Here is a 16,662-nt window from a genome sequence, read left to right on the forward strand (position 1 = left end):
CATTCTTCGTGACAATCGTCACACAACTACCGGATCAATCAGAGCCATCGCTGTTAGTTCGTCAGGACATCGAGGAAAAAAGCAAACCGCAATACAACTGAAGGAACAAGAATCATAAGTACCACTAATGATTGTATCAGAACAAAACCAATATCCTACTCAAGAGCCCAAAGAATGCAATTGATCTCTCTGCGACAGAGCGCTCCTCGCAAATTACCTCCAACTACAAACGCACATGTTTCCTGTTTTTTTATACTTTCATTTTTTCTTTTATTATTTTCCACCACTTTATATCGGTTTCTTTTCTCCTGTGCATTACGTGCTAGCCATAATACATTTGTTTCGTTTTTGCTATAAGTTTTGATGAGTTCATTCCTCTCGTTTTAAATAGATATCTCCTGTCGTCACCTTCTACGCGGTTTTGTCAGTTAATAATATCTCGATTTCGCCTACTATTGTACCCGGGAACACAAGATCTTCTGCTTGTTTTAATCATAAAAATGTGTTTAAAAAATATATATATATAGCGTCTGATCAGTAATAATAAAGAAGGATCACGTCCGTTATGTTTATGTTTCCACTTCATCTCTATTATCTTTCGAATACAAACAAAAAATCATATATACGAATAGAATAGAAAAATTATTAATAAAAAAAGTTTTAACATAAAGAAAGATAAAATGTTTGTTGTTGCTGCTTTTCCTGGTGTTGGTTCTCTACTTAAAAAGCGCTGTTGAAGCTGTCCTGGTGGTTCGTTTCTGATGAAAATAGATTTCAGCCACGCTTCGGTCCTTCTTCTCCCTTCACTCCCTCCTCCATCACTTCCGCACACAATCGGGACATACTTTTTACAATTTATCTAAGTATTGGGTAAGATCTGGTAGTCCTTCCTTCAGACCCTTACGTTTACGTGTATCCTGTACAATTTGGTATGGTTTGGTGCCAGTTTCCATTGGATCTCCTGGGAAGATTTGCCAATGATCGAACACGCATTGTGGGAAGGCTTGACCGCCGGTATTGGAACGTAAATCGGCTGTGAAACCGAACGATTCGTTTACAGGCAAGTAAGCTTTAACGACGAACATGGGTGTGCCAGCCACTTGAGCTTCTTCGAATACGTGACCACGACGCCTATTCAATACACCGTAGATACCACCGACAGCGACTTCGGGACATTGGATTTCACACAAGTACACTGGCTCCATGAGACGTGGCTTGGCCGTGATGACGGAGGCGTACAAGACACGACGAGTAGTTGGAATGATTTGACCGCCACCACGATGGATAGCGTCAGCGTGAAGGGTGACATCGTAAATGTTGAAACGGATACCTGCAAAGCGGAAGAGGATTTCTGGTTAGTTTCACTCGATTTCGAGCTGGACAGGTTTTTTGATCGAAAGGGCATTGTCAGTCCTGTTGAGCTTTATTAATGGAACGCCACACGGTTGTTCGGTTTTTGAAGAATAATGTCATCATGGAAAATTCAGGCAATCGAGAGAGTATGTATAGACCCTCCCCCTTAATATCAAACAAACGAAAATTCCACTCACCTCGCATATTTTCTTCAGACAAGACACCTTCCTTCGTCGCCCATTGGAAACCTGCTACGACGGAATCCTTGATTTCGTTCAAGTACTGTACTCCCTTGGTGCAATCAATGATGAAATTGGGTCCTGTGCCGTCAGGTCCGAAGCACCAGATCTTACGGGCTTCAGTTACATCATAATCGTATTTCTCAGCCAAATAACGGGCGCGAACCTTGAAGTCATCACGATTGCTAACATCACCTTTGTCAATATCCTCGGGTAAACCTTCGGGCATTGGGCACGATTTCAGGAACAAACGATTGTGCTTGTTTGGTGATTTTGATAGACACATTTGATCGGATTCATCACTAACGGTTTCTCTGTATGATACAACGGGGTCGGATTTCTTAAGGGGAATGCAAGCGTGATCTTCTTCCAAATCTTTCAAGCAAATTTCCAAGTGCAATTCACCGGCACCAGCAATAATATGTTCACCGGATTCTTCAATGATACATTGAACCATAGGATCGGATTTGGCGAGACGCTTGAGACCTTCAACGAGTTTTGGCAGATCGGCGGGATTCTTGGGTTCGACAGCAACACGCACGACTGGAGATACTGAGAATTTCATGACCTGTAACGAAAGTAGAGGGGGTGATTAGCCAAATAGACATTGTCGCTCTGCTCAGTCTTGTGTAAAACTTGGCAAATTGGTCAGAAAAGTTGTATCTCTCACTATTTTTCAGAACAGGTCTGTGAAAAATGTTTATCATCACATGAAGCTACTCTCGGGCAAACTACAGGCTAAAAAAACGCCACTCATTCTTACCTTCATGTTGTGAGCATCCTTGAAAGTAGTAATGGTACCGGTCTTGACCAAGAACTGATCGACACCGACCAAACCGCAAATATTACCGCATGGAACATCTTCAATAGCTTCAACGTAACGTCCCATCATAAGAATTGTACGTTGGATGGCCTTTTCGTACAAATCTTCCTTCTTTCCAGGAGTATAGTTGGGGCCCATGATACGGGCCTTCATGCCAGTAGCTACCTTACCGGAGAAGACACGACCGAAAGCATAGAAACGTCCCTTGTCGCTGGTCGGTACCATCTTTGACACGTACATCATCAATGGACCGTCTGGGTTGCAGCTCTTGACAGAAACAGCGGCTTCATCGTCGAGTGGACCTTCGTACAACATTTCCATACGGTATTTCTGTGCAACGACAGGTGATGGCAAATGGATGGCAATCATCTGAAGTAGAGCTTCACCAGCTGGCAACCAGGTACGCATGACAAGCTTCAACATAGCTTTGCCGTCCTTGTCCTTGTCTTCGTGCTTGATGGTGACTCCAATTTTCTCTAGGAGGACTGGGATTTCTTCTTTTTTGTAGTTCATGATGCAATCGAACACTTTGTAGATGGGGTCGAGGATGTACATGCAGAAGGAACGCTTGTTGTCAGCATCCTTTTGTTTCGACCATTTCTTTGTTTTGCCGTTAAAGAAGTTTTCACCCCACAAACTGTAACGAGGAAATTCCATTTTATTGAATTTGTCGGGAAACTCTTAAGCATGCACTAAAAACTAATGATTGACGTTGTACAGATCACTCTTCAGCATCTCCCGATCAGACATAAGGATAGAGGTCGCAGGACAGCGTTACAAATGACCTGAGATCATTTTTCTCTACTTCTATTCCGTGCACTTGCCACACAGTCGCAGAGTTTAGCACGACCAGATAAAATCCGGAACGAACTGAAACTCTATGTGTTGCACTACATGTGCTAGAAGCGATGGTTCTACCTCTTCAAAACCAAATAGAATTGAAAAAAAAAACCTTTTCAGGACGACTTACCGGTTCATCAATTTAACAGTGTCAATCTTGAATTTCTCAGCATACATTTCAGAGAATTGTTTCAAGGTGAAAGCCCAGCCGTGAAGACCGGAACCGAAACCGACTGAACCCTTTGATGGATCGACACGAACTTCACCCATTGGACCACCATCGTCGTTGTAAGTAGCAATGATAACGTTCACGTTTTCAACGATACGTTGGAAAGTTTGATACAATTCTTCAGCGTCCAATTGCAATTCCAACAAGGCACGGTCCATCTTGTTCATGAATAGAATGGGCTTGATACGTTCGGCAATAGCTTGACGCAAGACAGTTTCAGTTTGGACGCACACACCTGGAAGGATAAAAGGAAGATATTAGTAAAGACTTGGAATTGAAAGAGGAGAATTTGCATAAACTGAACATTTCGCATCGAAAAGGAAAGCCCCAAACTGGAAGTGGTCCATTTGATTTGTATGTAGATTCTTGACGTTACCAACCTCAAAAGTGGGACGAATCCAAAGGATTCCAGCGACCTACATTTCGAAGATTGGGCGTTTCAAACGGCTTACAGCACCATGTGACGGACGATAAGCGATCATAAGTTTTGTGTTGAATTTCGAAAATGAGTCAATGGTGATAAAGAAAACCTACGAGGAGAACTCCATGTCTAAAGTTACGAAATTGCGAATGGTACAAGCAGTTTATAAGATAACCTCGCTCACCGGGCGCGTCCGTGCCACCAAAGTCATACACTCATCAACATATCGAGTCCACAGGGTTGACTAATAGAAGGAAAATTATTTGTTGGAATAGAGCGTGTGCCTGAAACGCACCGAAAATGACTCCTCCACTTTTTGGACGCGGTAAAACAAATTTTTAAGAAAAAATATAAGCGAAAACGACGTTACAGTTCCTTACCAGGACAGAGGCAACTCGTCAGATGCTACCTTACCTCTGCCCTGGGAACAGCGTGACCGAAGTGGTTCGCAAATGATAAAGGCTCCTTTTTATAATACGCAAAAAAGGCACGTATTCGACGAAGGTCAAGTGGCTGGCACACCCATGTTTGTCGTTAAAGCTTACTTGCCTGTAAACGAATCGTTCGGTTTCACGCCCGATTTGCGTTCCAACACAGACGGTCAAGTCTTCCCAAAATGTGTGTTCAATAACTGGCAAATCTTCCCAGGAGAGCGCTCAACATTTTCGAACCGCTTCGGTCACGTTGCTCCCAGGGCAGAGGTGAGGCAGCGTCTGACGAGTTGGCTCTGCCCTGGTGCCATAAGGCCGCCTTCGCCTATTTTTCGAAGCTTGGGTGTGCTAAGCCCGAAACAGGGGGTTTGTGGACCAAAAAAAAAAGGGAATAAGTTGCTCCCCATTTGATCCGATCCGACATGCGGACTTAGGATCTCCCAATCCTTAACCAAAGGATTTTTGAATCGGCGAGCGGTCCAAAGAAAGCGAGCATGCGCCAATGCTTATATATACATTTTTCTAAGACAAGACATCTTTTTCTTCAGCCTTTGTCCCGTTCGCAAGTGGGGTTGGCTCGTCGTGATCGGCTTCGCCATTTGGCTCTATCGAATGCCTGATCTGGATGCAATCTCGAGGCTCTCAAATCCTCATCCAGCGTATCAAGCCGCCGTTGTTTAGGTCTGCCTTTTGGTCGTTTACCATCGACTTCGATGTTCAGACCAATCTTAGTAAGTGAATTCTCGTTGGCACGAATTGCGTGACCATACCATCGAAGGCGCTTCTCTCGCAACTTTTCCACGATCGGTGCAACCTCATAACGATCGCGGATATCCTCATTTCGGATGTGATCTAAACGTGTGATGCCACTAGTCCAACGTAGCATCTTTTTAAGACAAGACAAAAATGCAATATTACATTCAAGTCCATACCCGGCTGCGAGACAGCGGGAAACATATCAGGAAACCAAACAACTTGCAGGTTCACACTACAAGAATACGCCATGTCACACGCTCCCATATTTCCCTCCGTGCAAGACTTTCTCTTCAGAACCGCAATGATAACGTTGTTCCAGTCGGCGTACAACCCAAGGGTGGCATTATCAGACTTCTAGTCCCAAGAATAAAAGAATCCCCATCAAGGCGACGCTGAAATTTCAACTGGACCACACTGCGGCGTTTGGCCCCTCGCTTTCAAAAGACTGGGACAACACACGATGCTTCCAAGGCTGACTGGCACCGGGGCAACCATTGTTCTGCTGAGAATATCGCTGCTGTTGCCCAGGATGTCGAATAGGAGCCCGGGACATCGACCAGATGGCGTGTCACGCGATTGAACCAGTGGTCTATACGCAGAATTTCGGTGGAAGATTTGAAGATGTTCCCTAACAATGTGCAAACAGTGCATCAGCTCTTAACTGTTGACCCCTCAAACGCGTCTAACCTACGCTCAAGCCATCCTGAATTTCAACGAAGAGAAGGACAATTTTTCATTGAAAATTATCGTAAGCGATGAGGTTCATGTCGATCTTAGCGGTTACGTGAATAAACAAAATAATCGTTTCTGTGGTACCGATCCGTGTATCACTGGAGAACACGTGGTTTCAATTAGACGATGCAACGGCGCACACTGCTCGAGCCGCAACGCCTAGTCTCTCGTTTTAGTGATTTGCACTGGCAGGCAGATCACCCGAACTAAGCGTTCCAGACTTGTTTTTTTAAACTCGCGGGTATACATCAATAAGCCTCAGACTCTTGAAGCCCTTAAGGAGAATATTCGACAGAAATGCGAGAATCGGTCGCCCGAAGTTCTGGCAAAAGTGATGAAAAATGCCATGAAACGGGCCCGCATGATCATCAGCTCTGACGGAGACCACTTGGCGGATATCATTTTCTCAACTTGATGGAATAAATTTTAATGGTTAATTCATATGGTAATAATGGTTAATCCAATTTCAAAAACAAAATCAACATCGGATTACCACTTGCCCTACCTTGCATTTTCTAGGAACCTATATGGGAACTTCTCTTTCCCAGGAACCTATATGGGAACCTTGACCGAAATTGCTGCACACTGTATTGAGCGGGCAACAATATCTAATCGTTTCCCTCAGATCCTCTGGGACCCACAATAGAAACTAATAAAATTTCTAATGAATTACGGAAAATTGTGCAATATAAGCAATATGCTCTCCATTTCTGGATTATGTGCTCAGATTATGGAATTATCCTTTCTCCCGATAAAAATCTCGTCCCATCTTGTTCTCGGTAGATGCAAAGTGCAAAGTGAGCGCACAACTCCCTGTGAATAGCCTTTTAGAAGCGCGGTCACGATCACCGTACCACGGAATCGTACTGCAGCTTGAAACCTTACTTCAAACTGGAAAGATCGCCAAGGAAATGTTCAATATGATTGAGTAGACCTGCGAGAAATCTGCTGAGAATCACTGAAATGTTTTCAAATGAAACCAGTTGTTCTGGGAGGAGATGCGAGTTCCACACCAAAATGGTTGTCGGAAATGTGACGAAAGTGGAGCTTCTGAAGTATGATCGTTGCCTAGTGACAAATTGAGCTACGGTTCGGATCAATCATCACAGAAAATTTGTCCCAAAAATATAATGGACAAAGAAGCGATTCATTGTGAAATGCATTAGAGAAAAACCAGATTTTCCAACACTTACCAGAAAAAAAACTCTGTTTGCAGTATGAAGCGAAAACGCATGACACACACAATAAAACTATCCTCGTCCGAAAAAAGTACGAATCTCCTGGGCAAACCAACCCTCACAATTTCATGCGGAAGTGCACGATCGGTTGCGAAAAGGAATCAACTGCGTGCAGTAACTAGAAATCGTCAGTTCTTGAAGAATTCACCACGACAATGCGTCGTGCCCAATCGCCATGCTCGTGTGGAAGCTGTTAGCCCACTATGGAATTGGCACGTTCCATAAAGGTACAACTGCAGTACCCTGTAGGAGGCAATGTGGTCAGCATTGCGCTCGACTGAGATTATTACCCAGATTGCACTCAGCTACTTATTCACAGCTGAGTCGACTGGTATCCGACGTCAAATCACGATACAAATCCCACTGCCACTAGTGAGATTCGAACCGCGACCTTTCGTGCGATAGGCTTGTGCTCTAACTACGCAGCTATCCGGACATTTTGTTGCGTTAGCCGTTAGTAATTAGTTTTTGTGGGTAGAAAATTTATCATTGCAAACATATGAACCTAGCAAGGACGCAGAAGCGCTTCCTGTTCACTCCTATTAGGACACCAAAACAGCACTTCAAATGAAGCAAATATCCAAGTGCTCCACTTAGCGGATATGCAATGCTAAAAAGTATATGAATACAGAAAGGAGACGAAAGCACGGTATTGTTTCTTCTCCTATTAGGCGATTGGATTGTTGCTCCACGACAACCCGTAGGTCCATTTTTTGTTCATTGTGCCAAGAGTTTTTGGCGATAAAATGTATTCCAAAGTTGCCGCATCTGAAGTTTGAAAGCTTCAACAGTTCTCACTTTAGGTGCATACTCATATCGAACTTCATGCAATGTTTGGAAAGAATTTAAAGATCGAAAAGGCAACATACTGGTTGGGGTACATAGTTCCAATCATAGGTTTTGTATCTGTGACATAATGCTAGTTGTTGGCATCAATGAGAAACGACGAATATTGACCAGATTTCCTTAGCGGGGACGGCTGGAAAGCGCTGAAATTCAGCACAACAAGGAGGCCATGCGGCGTAATGTAAGTCTACTAATGTTTCGCCAAGTGACATGAACAGGAAGCAGAACGCCCGCCAACGTCCATCATGATAAAGAAAATTCAGCAAGTTCCAAAAAAAGTATCGCTGAATTGCAATCGATGAGCTGTATTCTTTGAACCTCAGTCAGGATTCTGGCTATCCAATCTTCCGCGATGAATACAGCTTCCATAGAGAATCCATTCCGTGGCTTTCAGAACAATTTACTGAATAACTCAAATTCAAATGTATTAACACCTGCTAAATCCTACGTAACAATTTCAACTTGTTTCTGACCAGGATAGTCAGATTTACGCCATACAAATAATATTTCTCCGTCGCAAATCGATTTGTTATAAAAATTTAAATCTGATTATTTCTTGTTTAGTCGGCTGTCTCAGCATCACCGCAATAAAATCTTGAATTATTTGTTATGTCGCGACAAAGTTGCAAACAACACTTGCAATGATAATCCCTTAAAGTAATGAGATTACTCATTGATTTGTTATCAAAAAATAGGAAAGATTAATCGACTTTAGCTAGACACATTATTTTCTGCTTCCCTCAGCAGTAAAATAGTACGCCCTCCTTTCAAGTTCATTTGCGGGATTTCCATGTAAATATAGACAGTCTACGACCTGCAGTTATCCAGGTCATCAATGGACAATTTTTATATTCCAAATCTATCCAGACTCTTTTGGAAACACCCTCGGTTTCAATCTCATATATAAGCCAACTTCAGTGCATTAACCAGTGTTAACGGAAACAGTTTACAATCTAAGGTGGCCTATTTTGTGATCGATGTCACTTAACTATCTCCAGTTGAAATAATTTACGGCAAAATGCATTGGCAAATATTTCTAATTGTTTTTGTCCTGTGTGAACTGGTGAAGCAAGAGAATGCAGTTACTAGTGGCGAATTGAAAGAAGAGCAGCCCTATATGGAAATTCTTAACGGCGAGCAAGAGACTAGTCGCCGCAGTCAAGCTGAAACGAATCCAACGACACAACAGCCGGCTAGGAAAAATCTCACCATGTTATTCCGCGCACCCGCTCGTTGCCCAAATGGTCTTGATCATAGGCATCACTGTCGAACTCGTCGACATTAGATTGGTCTTATGAGTTATGTTTGTGACAAAGCTGTATTTTAAATAAAATGAAATTATTGAGAAAGCCAACCTTACTATTCTTTATTTGATTGAAAATTGAACCGAGAAAATCTCGATTTGATAAACGAACCCAAATTGAGATCAGCGGACATAGTGTTAGCGGATAGAACAATGAGGGTTAACTTTTACTAAATGGCGAATTTCTCAAAAAATATTAGCGTAACTTCCCTATCTGACGTTACTCCTTCCATTGCGAATCGATGTTCCTATTGTGAGATTTATTTAAATTCATTTCTATTGAGATCCTCAATAGGAGTATGTTTACTGCTCAAGGGATAAGGACATCCCACATGGTCTCTACGCTGCTTCTTTATCCACCATTTCGGTGAGACTGCTTCAGTTTCATTACATTCAATGTTGGACAAGTGACAGGCTAGCAGCAGCAGAATAAACATAAATATCCACGACGCCAAACATCCAAACGTATCCGAGCGACGTAATTGAGTAGAACCACAAAAGCTCTGTATCGACAGCATTGTGACTCTACCGATATATCCCAACCAATCGACCATGCATTGCTTTTGACAGGAATACGACAAAATACCATAAAATCCGAATATCCAAGAATGACTTTCCACATGGAGAATAGAACCATAACTTGCGAAAAATTCACGATCTGGCCGATGGTCAACAAAACAACCGTGTTTAGCGTAAGCAAATATATGTAGATCTCAAATTGACCATCACTACCGCCAAACAACATCCCATTACCTCATAATCCCTCCCAAATTTCATTTCGAACACACAATGGCTTTCCAGCACTCCGGAGGTTTGTAATCTACTAGAATTCTATAATTAGAGCTCAAGAAGACCATATACAGGAGATTCGTCACCCGTCGCATTGCTTGAATTTGTATGGTGGAAGGAAAGCATCGCACATGTTCGACGGCGCATCTTTTTCATGCTGTTGGTGTCGTGTATGTGATGCATGGATACATAGGTACAAAATCGGCGAAATGATGTGGCGTAAGATCCATTCATGTCATGTCAAATTAAGTTACTTGTCAAACCAACCTTGATGACTTTCAGAAATGCAACTATTGCCAAACAAATTAGTTATTAAATTTGAACAAGAAATCGTACTCTATTCTCTGCCGAGCATTGTGCAAAATATTGTCACAAACACGAATTATTCAAGGATCAATCCGAGGCCGCTTTGTTGGCGTTAGTTTTGTTACATCAAGTTTTTGCCCTAGATAAGGAGCCACCGCTCCGTTTCAAAAGGCACATACTGGTCACCAAAGAACTTCTTAAATTTAAGGAAAGGTACCCCAGGACCTATCAGATGGTGGCGCACAATCCTAATGCTGAGAATGATCTCTTCAACATCTATAGGTCTTTCCTCACAACTCAATCTAATAAACTGAAGGTTACCCTGTCCTATGACATGGGTTGCACTAGCAGCAGAGCCCAGGGCGAGTGCGTGTAAAAGGGTCGTGGAAGGTCTCAAATGAAGGGGTTCTTGGTTCTGGCGTCTGATGCTGCAATCACAAGTGATGGATTTGCCTGTGCCGTAGTTAGTCCCGAAGGGACGCAGATCTTACACAGTTTTGTATCCTTAAACAAACCTTTACGTGTATGCATGATTGATGACCTCTTTTAGAGGCTAGAATCAAATTACAGCACATATGGGTTATCTCTAATTTGTATTTCAGCAGCGCAACATTCCCTACGTCTTTTTTATTTTCCTTTTTGATTCCTCTTTTTGGCATGGGCATGGCTCTGACACTAAGGTAGATTGCAAGTGTTTCGATTCTAACGACAAAAAATCTAAAATTTTTCGGTTTCGTTCAAGGCAGAGGCAACACATCAGACGCTGCCTCACCTCTGCCCTGAGAGCAGCCTGACCGAAACAATGAAGGAGCGTTTTCCACCTGTTGACACTTTCGGTCACGCTGCTCCCAGGGCAGAGATGAGGCAGCATCTGATGTGTTACCTCTGCCTTGAACGAAACCGTTAGTCCTTCTTTTTCATCCAGGTGCTGTTTGATAATGAGTAACGCCAATATTATTCTACTTGGAAAACTCTTCTACCTTCTCAGTATTCAATTTGATGCCGCGGTTAAAGAGATCGTGCGGCTCTCACTCAAGTGAACATATTCTACTGAATGTGATCACTTGCAAGTTTTGAGCTGCCGATTCTCTGTACGGTCCGCACAAATTCCGTTCTCAACTTTAATCATTCTCCCGCTAAACGAAGGCATTTCGTGAAAAGGCGGAGCAGGTAGCAGAGTTTATGGACCCAATACAGTATTGAACGGATCAGCAAAGCAATTCCAAAGATTCCTTGTGGCAACTTGGAGATCGGAGATGCAGCACAATTGGATAGACCAATTGTTTGTGTGGATAAAATAATGGAAGCCGTCGCGTCGAACCGGCATGTTAGCAGCACTTATTCCACTGCCCAAACAACGCCAGAAAACCGTTTGGAAACGTTTGCATAAAGGTATCTCCCCTGCTCTCAATGTACTTCTGGATATCCTCCCCTTAGACCTCCTCCACATTAAATATGTTGCAGGCAGTGCCGTCAGACTACGTGAATCCGGATGGTGGGCAGGGAAGCCTTACACGGCCACAGTAACATCCTAGAAGAAGTACCTCGGGAAATCTGGGCATTCCCCACGGACTATGCCGCACGCAAACCGAACTTCACGAGAAACTTTGCTGTGGACTTTCCAAACAGAGCAAAGTGAAATACTGACGACATGTTGCAGGGTTATGACTCAGTATTCTCTACCGATGGATCAAAGATGGCCTGCGGACAGTGTATCCAAGTCGTATGGTCTGCCAGGTTTCGGCAATGTATTCCAAGCGGAAGTACTGGCGATATTGGAAGTATGTTAATGACTGAAGCGAACTCCAAGCGTATCATTGCCATTCCGACCGACAGCCAAGCGACCATCAAGGCCTTGTATTCAGCCTGGAAGACCAGGCTGGTGGGGCAGTAGAGATGCGCTCTGTCGGGCGTCTGGGCGGCAGGATCAAGGTCACCCTTCTCTGACATAGGAACATAGAGGGGAGTGAGCGGGCTGACGGATTGGCTAGGCGAGGCTCTGCTGTTGGCAGTTATTCGGTGAATACAGTCGGTGTTTCGCTGGTGGCTGTCAGGGGCGAAGTCTACTCGCACTACCTGGCGGCTGTCAGGGGCGAAGTCTACTCGCATTACCTGGCGGCTGCGGGCATTTGATGGCGAAGACTTACGACCTGTGCCAAGTCAAGGAGAATTTGGCCCGCTTATTATATAGCCTGATCACGAGAGCTCCTGTGCCAGACGCCTTCGAGATAACGGCGGTCTGCACGGGGCATATCCTACAATTCCCATTGCCCCAGCTGCGGAGAAGGAAGGGAAACCCTGATGCGCTTTCTCTGTGATTGTCCAGCTCTGGCTAAAGGCAGGCCACAGACACTGGGCAAACCATTCTTTGGGGACCTCGGAGAGATTTCTGGCTGGTTTCCTTCATGAATGCTACGGGTTGGCTTTGAAAATCCGAGCCGGCTAGACTGCCTCCCCGCTCTCTTAACAGCAGTCACGGTCTTAGGAGTTCGTGGCATCAAAACGGCGCACCACAGCGCTAATTGTGCTCCTCGGAAAGGCCACTGATACCTACCTACGACCCCATATACGTGACGTGAACCTACATTCAGCACAACTGCCGCGACGCGCCTCCGTTGCATTAGCGCGGCAACCAACTGCATATTTTAATGATGAAAAGTTTATGAAGCTGGCCCAAAAGATCGTCAAACCTGGAGATTATTATCAATCTTTTCTGGGATTTTGGTTGGTTTCTTTACAAGAAAAATTGCGAAGTCCTGGCCGCGTTCGAGAGGAGAATTCTCCGAAGAAGTGTTGGCCACCTCCATGAGGATAGACGATTCCGTAGTCTCTATAACGATGAAATTTGTGATACTACGCCAGTTGGGATGTGGATAAAATTTCTGTGAGAAAAAGAAAATCTGCCTCAGATGGAGCGATGGCGTAGGCCAGGACGCCAGGCAGTTTTTAGGGATATCGAATTGGTAGACCTTGCGCAAAACCGGGAAGTCTGGGTTCCTTAATAAGGCAGGCCTAGACCGGATACCGATTGTTGCACCGTTGATTATGTTTAATGGATTTCTATGGGAAATCTCCATTATGAGTTGTTTCCATCTGGCGAAACCCCTTAATTCTGACCTTCATTCCCGACACCTGAACATATTGAAGTAAGCGATCGACCGGAGGCAGCCAAGAAGACATCGCAGACATCGGGAATGAAAATTTTCTCAACGTAGAAGAGATTAAACCTCCAGAGTGCCAATGAAACTATCACGGAGCAACTAAGAAACTCTAATAAAAATATCAACCCTTCCGCCCTCAGCATCGGTTCCCACCAGTCATTTCAACATTTCGAAATGTCACGAATACTACAAATTTCGTTGTTCCTCGTCTAGACGACTCATATTCTCCCAATTGTGCGTAATCTAACCAAATTACTGTGACGTAGAGGCGTAAACAGACGTCAGCATGACTAAAAATAAATCACCACGCACGACACGAAAACTCATCCCCCTCAAGTTCTTAATTTTCCACGAATCCGATTCTGCTCCGTTTTTCAATTCATAATATCCTTCCACCCACACGCAGCCCATTTAACCGGAATTCCAAGCCCACAAACGAGTGTGCATGCACCCGACCCACATCCAGGCTTCTGGGTCGAATAACAAACGTCCATTGCTGGCAAGAAATGAATAGAAAACGTGGCAAACGCCTTCGTGAACAGTTCCTCAAACTCCTCGAGTTCTAAGCAGCAAAGCATGGCCATGTTGCCCGTCACCCCGCCCCGTAGAGGCCGGGTGGGCAAATCAGCTGAAGGAGCTGCATCCGTCCTTGACACGTGACTCAGCGAAAAAATCGATTTTGCACTGCCGACTCGGCTCGACTGCAACTCCGTGACTGGGGAAGAGCTTTCTGGAGCTGCCAAGAAACGCCTGACGCACGGAATATGGATTAAGGAAACACACGAACTACAGTTTCGCACATTTTCGGATCAATGATCTGCCACGTGTAAGCGCATACGATTATGACATGCCCAGCGGCCGTCGCACTCCTCGGCAGCAGAGTCAGAAATTAGAACACGAAAACCGGTTCCCCGCTATACCCACAAATCGCACAATTAATGCTTCCCGTCACCCAATTTGTTCAACGAACCGAAGCCATATTTTTATGCATTGTTCCGGAGAGGCCATTCCAGTTTTGAATCTCTCACTTTTTTCGGTTGATGCGACTGGTCTTGGAGGAAATTGAAAAGGTTACGTACCTGATACGCAATCGACAACAACAAGAGCTCCATCAGTTACACGCAGAGCGGCTGTAACTTCAGAGGAGAAATCGACGTGCCCGGGCGAATCGATCAAATTGATCAAGAAACCTTTCTCGTCCTTCTCGCGCTGGTCAGCATGGGTGATGAAGGCCAAATCCTTGTCTTCCAACTCGAAGTACATGGAAATAGCGCTGCAAAGTAGAAACAAAGGGAATTGGATTAGTATTTGATATGGCTGGGGGAATGCAGCTCGCTTTCGAGTGCGATCAGGCTGCCTAAATCATCGTACTGCAAACTCCACATTTGAGATTTACTGAAAAATACAACAAATCTCGAATGGAGTCTGTGTCAGTCTCGTCATCTAGTCTCATCATTTGAATTTGTGCTTGGAATGTGGGCATAAGTGAAAGGTTTTCTGGAGAAAGCGACATGGAGGCTGCAGCGTTCTGAACTAGAGATGGAGCCGAGAACTCGCTCCATTGATCCCAGTTCAGAAAACCTGGCAGCTTTCTCCAGAAAACCCCCCAACAGATGTAAAGAAAATGCAAAAACTTACGTTGACTTGATGGTAATGCATCGTTCCTGCTCGTCCTTGCGCGTATCCGTGAAACGAGTTTCACCGGCCTTAGCTCCAGCGATAATACCAGCCTTCGAGACCTGGATATCAACGACAAAACACAACAATCAGTGATTCACCGTCACCCCATTATCGATCCCTGCACTCCAGGTGCAGCCAGTTCGTATCAAAGTTCCACAAAAAAACTCACCAGCGAATCGGTTAAGGTTGACTTTCCGTGGTCGACGTGAGCAATGACGGACATATTACGGATATTCCGCTTTTTGTCCATCAAGGCACGGATTTCGTCTACAGTGAAATTGACCTAAAACGAAAATGCACATCTTTTAGGAAGGAAAATACTTTTCCGCACAAACGTCCCATTTCCGTAGCCAATTCCACGGAAAACTCCCGACAAATGGCACCGAAACACTTCCGCCGACATTCCACGCAACTTAAACGGTACCGCGACATTCATTTCTGCCGCAGTTCCAAGGCAAAACGTCGACACTTTTTCCTCTCGAAAGTCCTTCACTGCGACCGGACGAAATTTCACCACGACCCAATCTCACACAAGCTCGAGAGCTGGCGAATTTCACAAACTTTTCAACATCGAATTTCATGCGGATCTTTCACTGTAGCGACAAAATAACTACACGCCCGGAACCGTTTCGATGCCATCTTTCGTTTGATGCGACTTTTAGCGTGTTTTGTCCACCTACCATGTTGGATGTTGGATGATTTTCGACCGACGATTTAAAAAATACAACACGCCCGCAATGGCGTACGTCTACAAAAGAAAGAGACCTGCCGACTTTCCACCACTGATGTGATGGCGTACGTTGTGCGGGTTGCCTGATATATATAAAATTTCCTCGGTTGACGGTGCGGCAGGGACGGTGTAATGTAATTGCTATTGGAAGTGGAATGTCGGGACTGGAATGTAATAAACAAATGTTGTGAAATTGAATGGAACCGGTAATTTGAAATGGGGAATTGCGACGGAATTTGTAAATTAATGATAAAGGGGATACTATCAACAAGGAATTGCGTCACATGTGCAATCATAGTATTATTTGTTGATAAACAAAAGAACTAACTGTTCAATGTTTTAGTAATGAGTGTTTAAGAAATATATTTTCTGGTCCTATATTTTTTAATGAAAATTCGAAGGACACAATAATATTCTCTTTGCACTTTGCGCTATTTATTAAATTCCATTAAACTTTGCCAACCCCTCAGGGGTTGTCTGCGATCTTTAACGGGTCGAAGTGCCTGAAGAGTAACCTTGGTGAAGAGCAAACTCCGAATGGCCGGTACCCATTAGGGCACACTTGGAGTCTTCGGAACCGTGACCATTTCTCTGCCGATATCGATGAGCTGATGTGAGCTTAGCCCCGCCAAGATGGTAGTTGTGGCCTGCATCAAGAGTCAAGCCCCCCGAGACCCTGGTTGGGTAGTGTGCATTGAAACGGAATTACTAGACCGCGTCGTCCTGAGCGACCCGGCGATCCTTCCGTGAACTCCCAAATCTGCTAGGCACAGATAATGTCTCAG

At 44.3% G+C, this 16,662-nt stretch overlaps 1 protein-coding gene across 1 annotated transcript; it reads right to left on the reverse strand.

Annotated features, from left to right (window-relative positions):
* Window positions 1–238: 238 nt before the first annotated feature.
* LOC119653174 (eukaryotic translation elongation factor 2) lies at window positions 239–15,975 on the reverse strand. The gene is made up of 8 exons (XM_038057721.1): window positions 15,828–15,975; window positions 15,317–15,430; window positions 15,106–15,206; window positions 14,547–14,740; window positions 3,386–3,719; window positions 2,356–3,052; window positions 1,551–2,160; window positions 239–1,330 (listed from the first exon to the last, which is right to left on the reverse strand). The coding sequence occupies exons 1-8, from the start codon at window positions 15,828–15,830 to the stop codon at window positions 849–851; spliced, it is 2,535 nt and encodes an 844-aa protein (XP_037913649.1). The 5' UTR covers window positions 15,831–15,975; the 3' UTR covers window positions 239–848.
* Between the last annotated feature and the right edge of the window lie 687 nt (window positions 15,976–16,662).

This window comes from Hermetia illucens, chromosome 3 (assembly GCF_905115235.1).
Source record: "Hermetia illucens chromosome 3, iHerIll2.2.curated.20191125, whole genome shotgun sequence".
NCBI lineage: Eukaryota > Metazoa > Arthropoda > Insecta > Diptera > Stratiomyidae > Hermetia > Hermetia illucens.